This window comes from Malaclemys terrapin, chromosome 7 (assembly GCF_027887155.1).
Source record: "Malaclemys terrapin pileata isolate rMalTer1 chromosome 7, rMalTer1.hap1, whole genome shotgun sequence".
NCBI lineage: Eukaryota > Metazoa > Chordata > Testudines > Emydidae > Malaclemys > Malaclemys terrapin.
In genome coordinates this window covers 87,491,658-87,508,118 of record NC_071511.1, presented here as the reverse complement: position 1 = coordinate 87,508,118, position 16,461 = coordinate 87,491,658, and the positions used below count along the sequence as shown (strand labels likewise).

Here is a 16,461-nt window from a genome sequence, read left to right as displayed (position 1 = left end):
CAGCATTGTAGCACGTGCACTGCCATGGTTTGAATGATAGGCTGTACTAGCGTGCAGTCCTTCACTCGCCTCAAGTTTAGGTGAAGAATTGTACTGCCACAATCCAAATGCAGGGCTGTACCCAGTGTGGGTGAGACGGAATTGTCCTTGGGCCTGTTTGAGGTTCCTGTTTCTTGGGGGAAATTAACCTATAAGGATATTGCATCTTGCTGTTGAAAGCAATGCTCTAGTGGTAGTTCAATGAGTGTTTAGGCACCTGTGGCTTGCTCAGCTACCTTAAAACCAAAAGGGGTATGGAAGCTTTTTGCCAAACAGATTGGTCATGAATTAATTCTGCATCTTCTAGTAGCACCGAAAAGGGGATCAGACACTTAGACTTGCAGACCATTTTAATTATAGAGCAAAGTTTTGATCAATGATTTTAATAACCTTTTTGACCTTGCATGAGGAAAAAACAAACTGCATTGACAGACTCATTACAATAAGAGCAGAAAACCTGTTCTGTACCCGCTTCCTTCCCAGCCATCCCCTGATGTCCAGTGGCAGCTTCTAGCAGTCAATGGTCTTGGAGAAAGCGTACCTTGCAGCTGGTACAGGCAGGACAAACCATGAACTAACAGGATTAGATAAGCACATGCTGTCCTATGAAAACCTGAAAGCTTGGCTGGAACCTGACTCGGATTGGTAGTGCCCAAAAGCCGTTGCTATATGATACCCATTAATGGGGCCAGGTGAAATGTAAACCTGGTGTCAGGTCCATTTATTAGTTATTGGGGGGGGGGAGGGGAAGAGGGGGGTTCAGTGACAATAGGTGATCACATAGACTGCAGCTTTGTCTTGTCCAAAGCATTGATTAGAATTTTGTGTGTGTGTAAGCGAGATGTGTTGTGGGCTTCAGAAAACTCCTTCCAGTGTTCTACTCTTTGCAAAGCTGGGAGCTGCTCAGACCAGTAGAACTGGCTATAAGGCTGCCCATTCAGCTTCTTGAAACCATTGTGTAATTCCAGCCACAATTTCCATTATCAGTCCCAGAAAGCCTCCATGTAGCAGAAGATGAGATGAAGGACTAGTGGCAACATAGCTCCAGTTTGCATCTTTCCCTGTTCGTGGGAGTATTCTGCCACCTTCACCCTGCCAGAAAAGGGGAAACAAAGTCTGAAAGGTCAGTTTCTTTGTAAGAAGTAGAGCACTTTCCTTCCCCTCCAGGAGACAAGGCACTTAGTGAATGTGAACAATGCACGTACCAGAGTTTTTTGTCATTGCTCTCTCTGGAAAGCACCTAGTTTCTTTCTATTCAGTTTGTGTGCCCATCAGGGGGTTGGGCTGAGGTATTTTTGGTCACTTTTGAATGTTCTCTTAGTCATTGGACGACTGAGAAGCTCTGATGAGCTGGAAAAGCCAATGCTTTAGGTTTTAATATAGAAGAACCAGTTCCCCAAGAACACGTATTTAAAGGCAGGAAGAGTAGGTTAGTGGGGCATAGGAAGCAACTTGGTGAGAAGCATGGGGACACAGTGCAACTGAAGATGAAGACAGACCTGAAAATGACATTCCTTCAGTGAAAGAACAGCCATCTCCCCACTCACGGACAAGCCACCCACCCCTATTTTCAGTGCAGCCTCCATGATCGCAAACTGGGTGTCTGCTGTTGGCTTTAGAAGGTTGGTTCGCTTTTTTTGATGGGAGAGACTTACAGTGAGCACACACACAAATAAGGGGCTTAATCTTATTCCCATGACGTCAATGTAAGTGTTGCCAGTGACTTAACTGGAAGCTGGATTCAACCCAAGCTATGTTAATTTCAGTTTGATGGAATGGCCCCCAGCAATCAGATGCTGATATTGTATGTGTGGCCCTGTGGGCATATGGGTGTGTGCCTTGAAAGCCTGTGCATGTGTGTGCAGTGTCAACGTGCCCCAGTGCAGAGAGAGAGAGAGTGTGTGTGGGTGTGTGGTAAAACAGCAGTAGCCAGCTTGGCTTACGTTGGGCATTCCAGATCTTATGTGACATTAAGTCTAAAAGGCTGAACCAGCAGCTCAGTATGCTACTGCATATTCCTAAAAAAAATATTAAAAAATCTAAAATCCCAGTAAACCCAAGTAACATGCTTGCAATGATACCATATTAGAGAACACTGTTATGTAGTTAGCTGTGATAATAAATGCACCTTGCTGTGTGGAACGCTTTACATTCCTTTCCGCCCAATCTCTCTCTAATAAATACACAGAGACAGTTTATCCCCCTTTATTCAGCTATTTCTCCTGATCTTCTGAGGAAAGAATAATTGACCATGACCGATAAGGGGACACTGTAGTTGAATGTGCCACTCCCGAAGGGGATGACCTTCTCAGCCAGTGCACTACTTGAAATGTTCTGTTTTTCTTAGAGTTTGTGTTTTGTATTGGATTTTTTTCCCCATCAATATCCCCTCATAAGCCATAACACACACTTGACCTTTCATTTCTAAAAGCTCACTTTTACATCCCTCCTGTTGTCATTGCCTTTTGGGGCTGTTCCAGTCTCTTGTTTGCTTCATGCCTGCTTGTCTCTGGTACTGGATTTGCTTCCAGTTGTACATGTTTAATAACCTGTAAATATGTTTTTGAATCAAAGAAGCAATTTTCTAATCCCGAAGCGCTCTAGCCATGTAGAGCCCCTCCTTCCCCCGAGACGGTGGGGCTTGCCTCTGAGTTTTGGACTAGTTATTAAGGAATTAGCATCCTTCAGTCTCAACCAGGCTCAAGGCTGCAGTGGTTGTGCTAGGATTCAGTTCAGCAGTGAAAAGCTCCACTGGAGGTGTTTGCCTCTGCTAACAAGGCCTATATTGCTGCAGAGGTCAGTTCCTCCTTTAGCTGCAGAGGCCAAAATATAAACAAAGGAACAAACACACAAATCATTTGCAGCCCTTTGCTTTCCAGAGCTCTACCTACCTGCTAACGTGTACACAAGGTATTTTAACAACAGGAATACCCTCCCTACTGTAATTTTTCCTGGTTGTAAATACAACAACCTGTGTGTTGGGATTCTTGTTTAATTGACACCACCACCATTCCCATAGGAATCAGCTGCTATATCATTTAGCAAGCAGCTTGACCATCACGCCTGCCCAGATAGTAAGCAGTTGTGCTAGCACAATGTGTCACTGGCCGGAGGGGAGTTAGGAGAGGAAATGTCTAGCTACACTTGTTTTGTTAATGTTTTTTTTCCTTAAGACTGAACTAAGCCATTGCAATGTCCATGACTGGCTGTCTGACCCCGTGGCTAGTGCTCTCCACTGCTATGCAGAAGATCTAGCTTCCATTCCTGGTCCTGGTTCTCAGCCCCAGAGATGGCAGGAGCTAGGAGGGCATTGGAAAAACCAGGCTCAGACTCTGAGCAGAAGAGGAAGGGCCTTGCATTGCACAGCAGCACACACCCTCTCCCCCCGGAAAAGTAGGAATGGGGTAGCTGGACATGGAAAGGAGTCTTAGCCTTCTGGTCAAGGTGAATAGAGTGAGAGGTGGGATCTGGGCCGATGCAAAGTGGGCAGGTGGAACCCTAAGGCACGTAGAGGGCACTGGCTCAGCTGTCGGCTTTTCAAGTGTGGCTGATCATTCTCGGTGTTTTTGCATTCAAGCTTCCTGTGGATCTTTCCCATACACTTCTCCTTCACTATGGAACTGCCCTGTCTCTACAAAATGTAGTGCCATGGCTTTAAACCTTTTAGCCATCTCTTTCTCTCGTCTCCTCCAAACTGGCGATTAGCTCACTGGCGAGTGAGAGCTATGTATATTAAAACCACTAATAGATAAGTATTTTGAAGGTGTTCAAAACATGTTTATTTTGTTTTTTAATTATATGCTTAATGAAAGAAACTGACTAACAAAGTTCAGAGAGGAGCAACAGCGTGTAGCCTGAAATATATTAAAATGTCTTATGTGCAATAACTTTGAACTTAGAGTTAAGAATCGTGTGCAAGTGTTTGGATTTCAGTTTGTATATTTAAGTGCTGAAATTGTATCTCTCAGTAATTTTAGATGTTAATCCAAACCAAGTGTTAGAATGTATGTGTGCATTTGATGGGCACTAGCGCGCCAAGCATTTCAATTCTTAGGGCCCCCTTTTCCCAGCTGTTACACTCCTGTCCTGCTTCACAAGGCCGCCAGGGAAAGCTGTTTCACATTGTCTGTCTCTGCCTAATACTTAACCTAAGGAAACAAGTACACACACCAAGAAATGAAATACGTTATTTTTAAAAAAATAAATAAAAATTTATAAACACTCTTTTCCCCCCTCCTCAGTGCTGTCATCTTCTCTGTTGTAAAAGACTCAGGCTGGAGTGTGAATTTCAAATGGCAGTTGACACCCAGCAGGGGAGACTCAAGTTATCCATCTGCTGCAGAGGTAGCATGCTGAGCTCCAGGGGAGGGGAGGGAAGTGTCTTAAGTTACACCTGGCCAGGCTGGTGCCAAACAGCTCTTGCAAGAGTTGGGACAATGCCTCTCAGCCAGAAAGGTGTTGGCCAGAGTGCAAAGTCCGGAAAGCAGATGCTACAAAATTAGGGACAATCCTGTAAAGCTGCAAAAAAGAAGGGGAAGGACCCTTCAGGTTAAAAAATGGCTACATTAGGGCTCTTTCTCATCAGCATCTTACCCCAATTTGCAGAAGCTATCCCAACCCTTCACCTACCCTGCCCTCTGTGATGCTTTCCTACCACCTCCAAGGAGACCCTGAAGAACATGCCATAGACGGAGAGTTAGAGAACCCCACAGGGTCTAGCTTCTTGCCGTGAAGCTTCATGTCCCACTCACTGGGTGGTGTTGATCCAAGGAGCCATAGAGATGATTTTTTCTCCTTTCCTGTATGTTCTGAACATCCATATGCATTCTAGGCTTGTTTCCAGACACTGACAAGGACAGGCTAGTTTACTGAGCTACTAAAACACCTGCGCTGGCATGTCTGAGAAACTTGCCTCTGATATTCTACATTCCAGTTTCATGGCTGTGCTGTCAACAGGTGGAAAAACTGGCCCATTTTTCAAAGAGTAGCTCTGCTACAGGTTGATGTGTCCCTCTCTCCAACCCCCCGACCCAAATCACACTATCTGGCAACTGAGTGACATACCATTCCTCATAGCCAGTTTCCATGAGCAGGTCTAATGTGAAGGAAATGTCTTGTCCCTGTTCACCCACTGATTGCATTAAGGCTTAACAGCCATTTATCCAGTTCAGTTGCAAGTTCAGCCTTCAGTGCTCAACAGAAATCTAGCGCAACACCTTGTCAGTGTAATACATTGGCAAAGACTTGGCTCTTGTCCTCTGTTTTGCAATCAGGGGGATTGTTCACTCTTTCCCACTTTAGCTGTGAACCATGTGGCTCACACAGGCAGGAGACGGGGTAAACGTCTTCCCAAAGCTGCGTGCCCCTAAAGGGTCTGTGTCCATATACCATATACTTCTAAAAGGGAGACAGAAAGGCATCTGCTTTAGTGAGCAGCACCTTGACTGCTGAGACCGTGTGTTCTGGAATTAATACTGGCTTCATTTACACTCCTTAACCTGTGCCACACAGGGGACATCTGTGTACGTTAAAACATTAACACGGCCAGGTGGCCGTGCTAAACTAGGTACAGCCACCCCTAAAAAAAACTTTACAAGAGGCAATGCAAACTATTGTACAAAGTCCCCTTACGCGTACAGCCCAAATCTCTCCCTGTACAAAGCCAAGTCAAATAAACTTTTCAAACGGCACAGCTCCGGGGTGCAGCAGAGAAAAGACTTGGCCTCCTGCTGGGCAGCAACCTACCCCAACAGGCAGTGGACATTCATAGTTCTGGATCCAATGACCACACAAGGCTCAGACATGCTACAGTGGATGGAGTCCTCCCCAGAGCACAACTCTGTGATGTGCAGGGGCTTCTGGGACCCCTTGCTCAAGCTCTCTGCAGCCTCATCCCTGGAGACATCAATACACATCAGGCTCCATTGTCTGTCAGGACAGATGTTACTAGGCAGGGTCACAGCAGCCATACATTGGCACATTATCTTTGGAAAAGACCATTTGTTGAAAGTTGTGAGATGGAGCATTATCATGTAAGTGCTTTATTTACTTGGTGATACCTTGGAATTACATGGTCTTAAACTGGCTTTGCAGACAAATAACCTAGTCATTGGACTTTGTGCAACAAAACTTAATTGCCATATAAAACTGCCATTTAGTTTAGAGAAAAAATAATTTCTCTGTTGTTACTGGGCTGAATTTATCACTGGTGTAATTCCGCTGAAGTCACTGGACTCTCAGAATTTAGCCTATTAGTTAGTATCTAGCCTGTATGTAAATGATGAGTAATTAGTAGGTCAGTAAAGCTGACCTATAAAACACTTTCACTGTAAAAATGCTATAAGGCATATGGGGGTCAAATCCTTAACTGGGGCTAGCACTGTTGAAGTCAATGAATCTGTGCCCATGTATAGCAGCGGAGGATCTGGCCCTGACACACAAAGTTGCATTCCCATGTTGTTTGGCACAGTAGGGAACACTCGCATGTGATGGGAGCATGGCTCAGCAGGCAGCACACTTGCCGCCAAGACTGCACATTGTGACCCACATTCAAAGGTGAATATAAGAAAATGTAAACTGGAGCATGCCCGTCACTTACTAAGATTTACATTCACTTACACTCCCGCTCATTACGTGTTAGTAAGTTACATCCTGAATGTTGGTTTAACATACACCATGTTAGAGGCTGGGGTCAAAAGAGAGGACAGTAAGACAAAAAAAGCAACCCCTACCCTATTTGGCATACAGACCGTCACCTTCTTCTATTGCCTCACCCTGTACCCAGCACAGCCTGCTTACAGCAAGTCCCGGCTGAGTGTAGCGAGCCCAGCACCGATGCAGTGCCGTTCTTCAGGCCCTGATGGCTGCCCAGGGAGCTGATATAGATCCCATTGCAGGCTCCCCCACAACACTCACTCTTCCATTTTAAATAAGCAGGTCTGGGGCCTGTATGTGTGGAGACAATCCACAACTATGTGTGAGCTTCTGCTGAGCACATTAAGGCTAGTTGGTTTAGGTATAGTTATTATCCCTGCCCTGTGGGATACCTGCAATATGAAAGGCACTGTAGAAACCAAATTGTCCCTTACTGGACCTGAGCTGAGGTTTCCAGGGTATTGTGCTGTGAAGTGAAGAGTAATCAATGACATCTGTGTACAGAAATCACCATTGCACTGGCCAGAGTCTCAGCTAACTTTCCAGGCATGGCAGTGCAAAATGTTTTACAACCTATAGTGAATGCAGTTTCACAGCACTGTTGAGTGGGAAAAGTATCAGTGTTCCTATTTCATGGGAGGTTGGGGGGAAGGAATAGAAGCACAGAAAGGTTAAGTGACTTGGCATAGGCCACAGCAGTTTAACTGGCACAGAGCTGGGACTAGAACCCAGATGTCATGGTTCCGAAGCCTGTGCTTTACCCATGAGCCTGTCCTTCTGCAAGCGTAAGGCATTATTAGGCTGAGCAGCCCATCCTCCTGCTCTGCATCACCATCAGTCAGGCTGAATGACTAAAGTAGGGAGCTAATGCCCACTCCTACTTCTGTGACACCCTTTCTCGTTACAGTTGCTTCAGTTTCTCCAAAGAGGCTGCTGATGGTTCCCGTACATTGTGGCCTGGTCTGAGTACCATGCACAGCTGTCAGCTCTGCGGCACATGCAAATGATTCAGCTGACGTTGTGGACTAGTGTGTCTCTAACAATTCTTGCTAATGGAGTATCAATAGACATAAAAAAGCGTAACACTATCCAAGCCCAGCAGGTGGGAACTGTTGTCCAGTCACCTGCTTTGGTATCCTGGAGCTGCTGCTGTGTTCAGGTCACAGCTCAAAGACTTTTGTACAATACTGAACAGTGCTGATTCCCTGGAAAGGGTCCTGGTTGGCTAATTTTTGGTCTGGTCATGACCTACCCTGTAGAAAGCTATGTGCTAGCCTTATCAAAACAGTGCAAAGAGCTGAAATGCTGTGTACCTGGGAACAACACAGTGTGTCAAATTCTGAGTTCAGTTAAACCTCTGCTGCCCCCTGCTTTCTGCATGGGTGTAAGTGAGAATACAACTTACTCCAACATGGGTAAGAGCGACGAGAAAGGCGATGCTTCATGGATTGGCCCTGACAGAGTAAAGGCAAGCATGAGGAGGAAGGCACTAGCAAAGCAGTAATTATAAGCCACACCAGAAAGCCCAGCCACCCTGGGATTTACTGTCACAGTATTCCAAGAGCACTGGTAGATAGCTGTAGATTAAGATCTAATCAAGCCAACTAGAGCACCTGAACTGAGTCCCCTGTTCTGAAAGGACCAGCCCAAAAGAAAGCAATTTTAGGGCACAATAGTTTTAATTCAGCTGGACTCAGTCTGGCCTTCATCCATAGGCTGATGCTAGTTAACACCTAGTCTTACCTGAGAAGGGGAGGTCTACCAGTTTTTGGCTAGGTTTAGTTCTGCATTCTGGACCAAAAGGAACTCTCGCTCCCTTAACCCTACTCGGTTGTACCACTGGAATGCTACTTCTTCAGTCTACTTTTGCAGCGAGCTTATCCTCTCTTTGATTCACATAAGGTTACAGGGGAAAGAGGGGGATACTAACTTTAGTGCAGGGCAGCATTGCTTAACGCACCCCTAGAAAGTGCTCAGATACAATGGTGATGGTATGTAAGAATCTACACTGGACAGAATTGTCACAATCCTTTAAGGGCAGAATTTCTAAAATGTTGGTACAGTAACGCCTTGCTTAATTTTAATTCTTAAAAAATGCTACTTTAAACAAAACGATGTTAAGCGAAGCCACTTTCCCCATAAGAATTAATGTAAATGGGGAGGGGGAGTTAGGTTCCAGGGAAATTTTTTTCACCAGACAAAAGACATTATATACATATACAGTATAAATTTTAAACAATTTAATACTGTACTCAGCAATGATGATTGTAAAACTTGGTTGAGGTGGTGGAGTCAGAGGGTGGATCGTCCGGCTGGTCCTCTTTCCAAGGTGCCAGGGGGTGCTCCACCGCTGGCTCTGCCCCAGGCCTGCCCCCACCCACACCCCACCTCTTCCCACCCCTGTTCTAACCCCTCCCCACGAGCATATCACATCCTTGTTCCTCCCCTCTTCCCCCCCCCCGCCCAGCATCCTGAATGCCATGCAACAGCTGATAGGAGGGGGGAGTTGCTGATCTGTGAGGCCACCAGTGGGCAGGAGGTGCTGGGGGGGATGGAGGGGAGCTGATGGGGGGCTGCCGGCCCACCCCAGTTCCAAGCCCCTACAGCCAAACAATGTTATAAGCAAACATTGTGCAACTTTAAATGAGTATATTCTCTACTAGATCAGCAACGTAACAACGAACCAACGTTAACCGGGACGACGTTAAGTGAGGAGTTACTGTAATGCGGTTCCAAGAGCAATGGAGAACCCTTTGCAATGGTTTTAAGAATGTCAGATAGAAGCCGAGAGAGGCTCAGCCAATCAAAAGCATTCACTAACCTACAAGGTTTACTTGTACTTTCTTATTTCTCCTTTGGACAGGTGTGACCCTAAGATCATCCCAGTGCCACAGAGCAAGGGGCTTACTGGTAATCAGGTAATGCGTTTCAGCTGGCCTGACCAGTTCAGTGTACCCCAATTCACTGATATCACAATCTGTATCTAATAGGTGGCGTGTAATATATCACTGGAAACTAATAACTCACTGATCATTAATATTCTTGCATGATATGTATATGATGTTTATTAAAGAGTTATATGCTGGAATTATGTTGGGCATTCATCACTAGAGAGACACAAGGGCCAGAGCTCTTGCAAGCTGAGAAAGATGGTTTCTTAAACAGGGGAGCAGGTGGATTGAAGTCTCTGGGAACTGACTATAAGACAGAAACCTGCTTAGGCAAGGAAAGATCTTTTGGAAGACAAGGGAAGCCCTTGTACTTCTGTGGAAGGTTCTGACTGAAGGAAAAATCAGCCATGGACGGGAAGAATGATTGGTGAAAGAAACCATCTTGAACAAAGCCTGTACCTTGCTAGGTTAAGTTTTAGACTTTTAGATGTGTGTTTTCACTTCTATTTGCATGTAACCATCTCTGCTTACATTCCTTTTACTTGGCATCACTTAAGGTATGTCCTATTGTTATAAATTTGTTTTATTTTTACTATAAACAAACAGAGTTGTGTTTGAAGGGAAGGGTGTATTTACCTCACTTAATAAGCTGCAATGCACTTTTGTCTCTTTAAAGGAGCAACGAACCTTAACGTTCTTCTGATTGTTCCAGGATAGGGCTGGACATTTCAGAACTCACATTTTGGGGGAAATTCAGGGCTGTGGAGAGTTTGGAGTCACCTTACCAGTTGTTAGCCAAGGCTGGTGGAGATGAGTGGTATTGCAGGCAGGCTTCAACATTCAAAGCGTTGGTCCAGGGCTGCTCAATATATAGACAGAGTGCATGCGTGGTGCTAACTGTGAGCGTCCCAGGTAGAGAGCTACTGTAGCAAAGCTTTTAAGACATTTCAGAGTTCCGGGGAAGAGATGACACAACTCTTCACTGGTTTGGATTGCACTCCAGAATGTGACAGCAGGTTAGTCCACTATGGGGAATTCCACCTTCCTCTGAAGCATGGGGTGCTGGCCATTGTCAAAAATTGGACATTCGGCGAGATGGACTACTGGTCTGATCTGGTAGAGCAATTCTTCTGTGCCCAAGTAATGCAAATGCCTCCTATTTTGAGCAATCAGGCCTCACTCCATGTTGAGTATGGGGCATATTCCTGTAAGTTAATAAATGTCTTTAAATAAGTGAGCACCTCTTCTTTTCCCTGTCTGCAGCCATGTGTAGTCAAGGCGTTGCCACCTCTGAGTGGAAGAGCTTGTTCCTCTCCCAGCCTTGCTCCCAGCAAGTGTCAGAAGGGCAAGTTAGGGTGTTTTTACACAGACACATTGAAGCTTATTTGGGGAAATTTCCTTTAAAGTGCAGCTAAACAAATGCACCTTAGCAAGATGCAACCCTACCTATGGCAGCAGTCATCAGCCAGCATGAAATAAAGACAAGAAATCCCACCTCTCCACACTTCCTTTTTTTCAGAAATCTCACACTCAAAAAGCATGGCTGCGCCCACCCAGGAGGAACAGTTCTGCTTTCTCAGGCTATTCTAATGCCAAAAGGATCTTTAGCTACCAAAATATACTGTGGTTTTGCAACCATAGGGAGAACTCTCCTAAAAACTACAGTATAATTAGCCACACTAATATAGTGTGGTGTCGTACTGCCAGCACCTGCATGATGCCACATGAAAGCAGCCAGGTTTGTGGTAATCGGTGCATGATGTGCTAGTGAGAGTGTGGCCATGTCCTGCCAGCTTGCAGCTGCATACAGACTAGTAAATATGCTCCCTAGAAAATAGAAAACCAGCAGCAAGATAGGAAAGTCAGCTAGTAACAGCTTCTCTGTCCCTGGAGCACTGACAGCCTGTCAGATTCTACTGTGCCTATCCAGCTGACATGAACCCAAGCCCTCTGGTACTGCTAGACAGCCTCGCACCAAACCAGCCAAGAGAAAGCCAGAGAAGCTAGACATAGCTCATCTCAGTAACAGCTGAGACTCAGGTCCTATTTCCCAGTCCCTGTTACTGACTTCACAGCTGATTTACTGGAACTTTTCTGGCTAGTTTCCTAAAGCTACTGAAAACACAACACAAAAAACCAAATATTGTCATCTGGGCTGGCAGTCCCTGGCACTGAGGCATTTGTCTTGAGCAGATGGATGGTGATTTGGGATCAGACTTGTGCATTTGCCATCAGAGCTGTTGCCACTGGGTAGTAAAATTCAAATTCACTGATTTAGGGCCTGCTCCCACTCCCATTTAAATCAATGGCACAAGTCCCATTGACCTATGTGGTGGAGAATTAGGTACTTTGTGCATTAGCATTTTAGCACTGGAGACCCAGGAGAAAATCCTACTTTTGGGCACCAGTGAAAAAAAAAATCCAGTTTTGATTTGCATCCCACTCTTCATTTCTACCCTTCATAAAACCACAACACAATTGGCAGCTTCTGCTCAGGAGAGGTCCAAGCAGGAATAGCAGAAGCAGGGCATTGCTGGTCATGACAGAAATGCATTGGCACAGGTGGGAAAAAGTCTCAACACAAGAACACGGGGACAATCAGTGAAATTGAAAAGGCTGAAAATTCAAAACTTATAAAAGGAAATATTTTTTTCCACCTGCATGTAATTAGACTGTGACATTGAGACTAAGAATTTAGCAAAATTCAAAAAGGAAGTGGATGCTTAGATGGATAACAAGAACGTCCAGTTATAATGATGCTAACAAAAGAGTTCTGGAAGCAATATAAAACCTCACGCTTCAGGGCTGAAGACAATATTAGATGTTAGGCTGAGACTTTCCTGTGGGGCAGATAAATCTGCCTATTGTGGGGTGTCTTACACCTCCCTCTGCAATATCTGGTACTAGCTGCCATTAGAAACAGGATACTGAACTATGTGGACCTTAGGTCTGAGCCAGTCTAGCAATTCCTATACAGTATAAGCTTGCACAACACCTACCTGAGCTGATACTATCAGCCTTTGATTTTATGAGAGGTTTTGCTGTAGGATGGTTAGAAGCCTATCACAGGAGGCCATACAAATATTAAATAAAATAATAGCCACACTAATGAGCTGAAAACTAATGCAAAATTAAAACAGTTCCCTGACAACCACAGACTATTGACAGTCTCTCTCTGCTCTGAATCTAATTCCATCTCCTGCCTCCTGCTGCATGAGGATATGACATCTGCAATACGACTCATGAATATAAGAAAGAGAAACACAAAGCAAAGTTGGCAGCACAGTGAATCCCATCAAGTAAATAAATCAGGGAAGGTGCAAGGAGGAGGGATACAGGATTTTATGGTAATGAGGGAAAGGCTGTGTCAGATCCTTGGGGTGAGAGGAGCAGGAAACTGGCTCTGACAGGCTGGAACAGCAGAAGACAGCTCTGTGGAAATGCAGTGCAAACTTAACACTGCACACAGACCCATAGAACATGCTACTGTTCATTTTTCTGAGTGGCATGGCGTGATTTCATGCAGTCACTGCAGATTGCTCAGAGTGGTAGGTTCAGCTCTTGTTTCCCTGGCAACTCATTCTTATTTCAATGCAGTGGTCAAATACTAAGCTGAGCTTCCCATTCCTGAAGTGAACTAATCAGTCCTTCTAGCTCTGCCCCTAGGCAGCAGCAACAGTAATTGATGCTCTATATACTTTGCTTACATGGCTAGGTCTCACTTAGCGCTTAGTCTGTGCTGGACCGTTATATATTAAAACGTTGGATATTTACTCTCATGCTCCCAGCCTCACAAAACAGTATAAAGAATGTCAGATTCACGCTACCAAACTCATAACCAAGTTACTGGGTGATCATGGCCTAGTTGCCTAACCTTATGCCATCTCCAGGGCCCAATCAGTTCAAAAAGGGGGATAATACTGTTTGAGGGGGTTTCATGTAAAATGCTGGAAATGAAAAGTGGTGCAGACATGCTAAACACTATAAACTTGCATTATTATTACTACCCATTTATTTAAAGGGGCACTGTAGAGAGATTATATGATTTATCTTCAAACTCTGAAGTGAATTAAGCAAACCCCTTCAAAGGCACTCAGTGCAGAATAAGAGTGGCTACCTGGGGACCTAGTAAGGAATAGCTATTTCACAATAGCTATTCTGGATTATTTCCCCATATAGACATGCCCTACGACGTCTAACTTTTTAGAAGACTCACCAATGGACTGGTGGCTCATGGCTAAGTGAAAGCCAAACTTAGGCCTTGAACATCTTGACTGTTTCTTTAAAGAGAGAAAACAAGATTCCCAAATGTGATGCCAAGATACATTGTGCTGCCATGCAGGGACTGTGAGATGAGGATAAACCTCGTTATTCCCAAACTCCTAGCATGTTCAAGCAGAGAGCAGCACAACCCCTCTCTAGAAACCACTGCTTTTGTAAGCCTTTCCAGTGCACCTACTAGTTGTTCCTTCACCTGCACCACTATCTTGTTTGGCACAAACATACAATTTAGACTAGGGCGATTTTCAGGAGTGCTGAGTGCCTGTAGCTCCAGCTGAGCTCAATGGATGCTGCAGGTGTTCAGTACCTCTGGAAAATGAGGCATTAAGAGTGGGATCCACAATGGGACTTAGGTATTGCAACTCGGAGCAGTGAAAACGTTTGGAATGGGGGGACAGGACCCAGGGTCTCCCACCTCCTCAGAGGGTGCCCTAACCGCTGGGTATAGAGTCATTCTCACAGTCTCTCTCTGGCTCAATGACTATTTAAATATTTCACCACAGTGGAAGAGTCACTGAGCCAGAGACAAAGGGAGAATGACTCTGTAGTCCAGTGGTTAGAGCACCCATGCGGGAGACTCCAGTCCCCTTGCTCCAATCACACGCTTTCACTATTGATTCACAGTGGAACAGCTTCAACAGGAGAGAACCTCACATCAAAATATCCCATTTGCTCGGCTGTTAGAACACTCTTCTGAGAGGTGGGAATTTAACCTGGGTCTCCCACATCCCAGATGAGTATGACTCTTATTGTAATGGCTAGATCAAAGTGCTGCATACCAGCACCTCCGCAGGGTGGAGTTTGAATGGGACTGATCTGGTAGGTGGCCTCTGAGTACTCCTACCACATCAGACCCTGCATGCACATGGCAGAATGTCTATCTTCCTCCAGCTTGTGAATTGTTCTGCGGCTTATGCAGGAGAGAAGCATCCAGCTATCAAGCAGCAGGCAGCAGTGTGCATGCCCAGGGCAGGAACATAGGTACCCGGGGAACTTTTACCTGAAAATTTAAGTGCTGAGTTCAAATACCTACAGGGTTCAGCAGGAGTTTTGCAGATTGACGAGGAGCCACAACTCCGATTGAGGTGCCTAAGTATGGGGTTTAGACACCTATGTACCTTTAATGTATCTGGGCCTAGAGTAAATAAGCATAGGAACCTTGTTCATCCAGAAATTTGTGAAGCACTGTGCTCTCTTATGCTGCTCTCTGAACAGAAACATGGGTGGAGATGGTTGGTGCATGGCCTCATTGCCTCTCTGATCTCCAGTCTACCCAAAATGCCACAGCTAAAATCAGCTGCTTCTCTTTGCCTCCTTCACTAATGTCCTCTCCTCTTCAGCCTCATATTTACTGCCTTGATTCTCCACTACCTCACCCCATATGCAGTCCCACCCTTCACCCGAGCGGGAACACTACCAGGCTAACTGCATATTTTATGCCCACTTTGCACAGGTGAAAACAATCACACACAATGCAAGGCAATGGAGATGAAGGCTTTATTGCATCAGGTTTAAAGCTCCCCCCGCCTTCTCACCAGTCCTTGTCTTCACCTACGGCAGACACCCTATGCCCTCCTCTCCTGAATGTTTACTTCCACTCTTCTCTGACCCAGAGCTCCATCTTCTCATTCTTCCAGTAGCTCCTTAAAACCCATTTGGCTCGTACCTGCTCCATTTTATGTGCCTCTTCCTTTGTTCACATCTGCCCCCACAATTGTATTTCAGAACAAGGATCACAAGCTACCCGAGTGTCTGTAAAGAGCCATGTCCAACTAGAACACTATGAGTAATAAATGACCAGTTTTGTGTGCATCAAAGTGTGTTTATGGGACTATGTATATGATACAAGGGTGTGTGTTTGTGCACTTGCGTATGTACTAATGTGACCAAAAGTGAACAAGCAAATCTGTTTGTGCAGATTTATGTTTGTATAAGTGGCACATGGTTATTAATAAATTCAGTGGCTCTGATACTTAATCTGTTCCTGAAGTTATTCTAGTCCTCCTCCTGGCTTCACTAATGACTGTAGGGGAAATCACTTGTGATGCAATAAAGAATGGATTCTGTTTTCAGGTGGGGAATAAACAGCAGGAGCAGATGGATTCAAGAAACAAAGAGCCCATTTTCATGCAAATATTCTTAGCAATTAAAAACTAAGGAAAGAGACGAAAAGAAAATGATGTCATTGTCTCCAAACAAAACGGTGTTCAAAGTTCTGCATGAAGTGCCGATGGTTCTTTGCCAGGAGAGAAGCTATTCATCTTCTTTGGAGAACAAGGACATACAAAATAATTAATTAACAGAGGAAATGCTACCTGGCTGCAGAGACAGTTTCTTCAGTAATTACGGCAATTTCCCAAACTTGTGTTGTGTTGAATTAGAAATATTTAACTAAGTGTTTCTCCCTCAGCAGAGTTCATGTCACGCCTGCCAGAGTCAGCCCTACTCAGAGGAACTAATGAATTGTTTGTATCTCTTTTGTTGCTGAAAATGCGAGGAGGAAGCTGATGTGGGTTTGTAAAAAAATAGTCTCTTCTCTCTATCAGTAGTGTACCAGCTCATTTGGGCCTGGTCAGATGCCCTCTGCCTCTCCAGT

The 16,461-nt window shown here is 44.9% G+C and overlaps 1 protein-coding gene across 2 annotated transcripts in view; it reads right to left on the bottom strand.

Annotated features, from left to right (window-relative positions):
• Window positions 1–406: 406 nt before the first annotated feature.
• TYSND1 (trypsin like peroxisomal matrix peptidase 1) overlaps window positions 407–16,461 on the bottom strand; it is a 33,020-nt gene continuing 16,965 nt past the window's right edge. Inside the window, exon 5 of one of the 2 annotated variants that reach the window (XM_054033993.1) lies at window positions 407–1,131. In XM_054033993.1, coding sequence (XP_053889968.1) covers window positions 961–1,131 — 171 coding nt within the window. In that variant the 3' untranslated portion in view covers window positions 407–960. The remainder of the gene's footprint in view (window positions 1,132–16,461) is intronic. The other variant, XM_054033995.1, reaches the window with a different exon arrangement.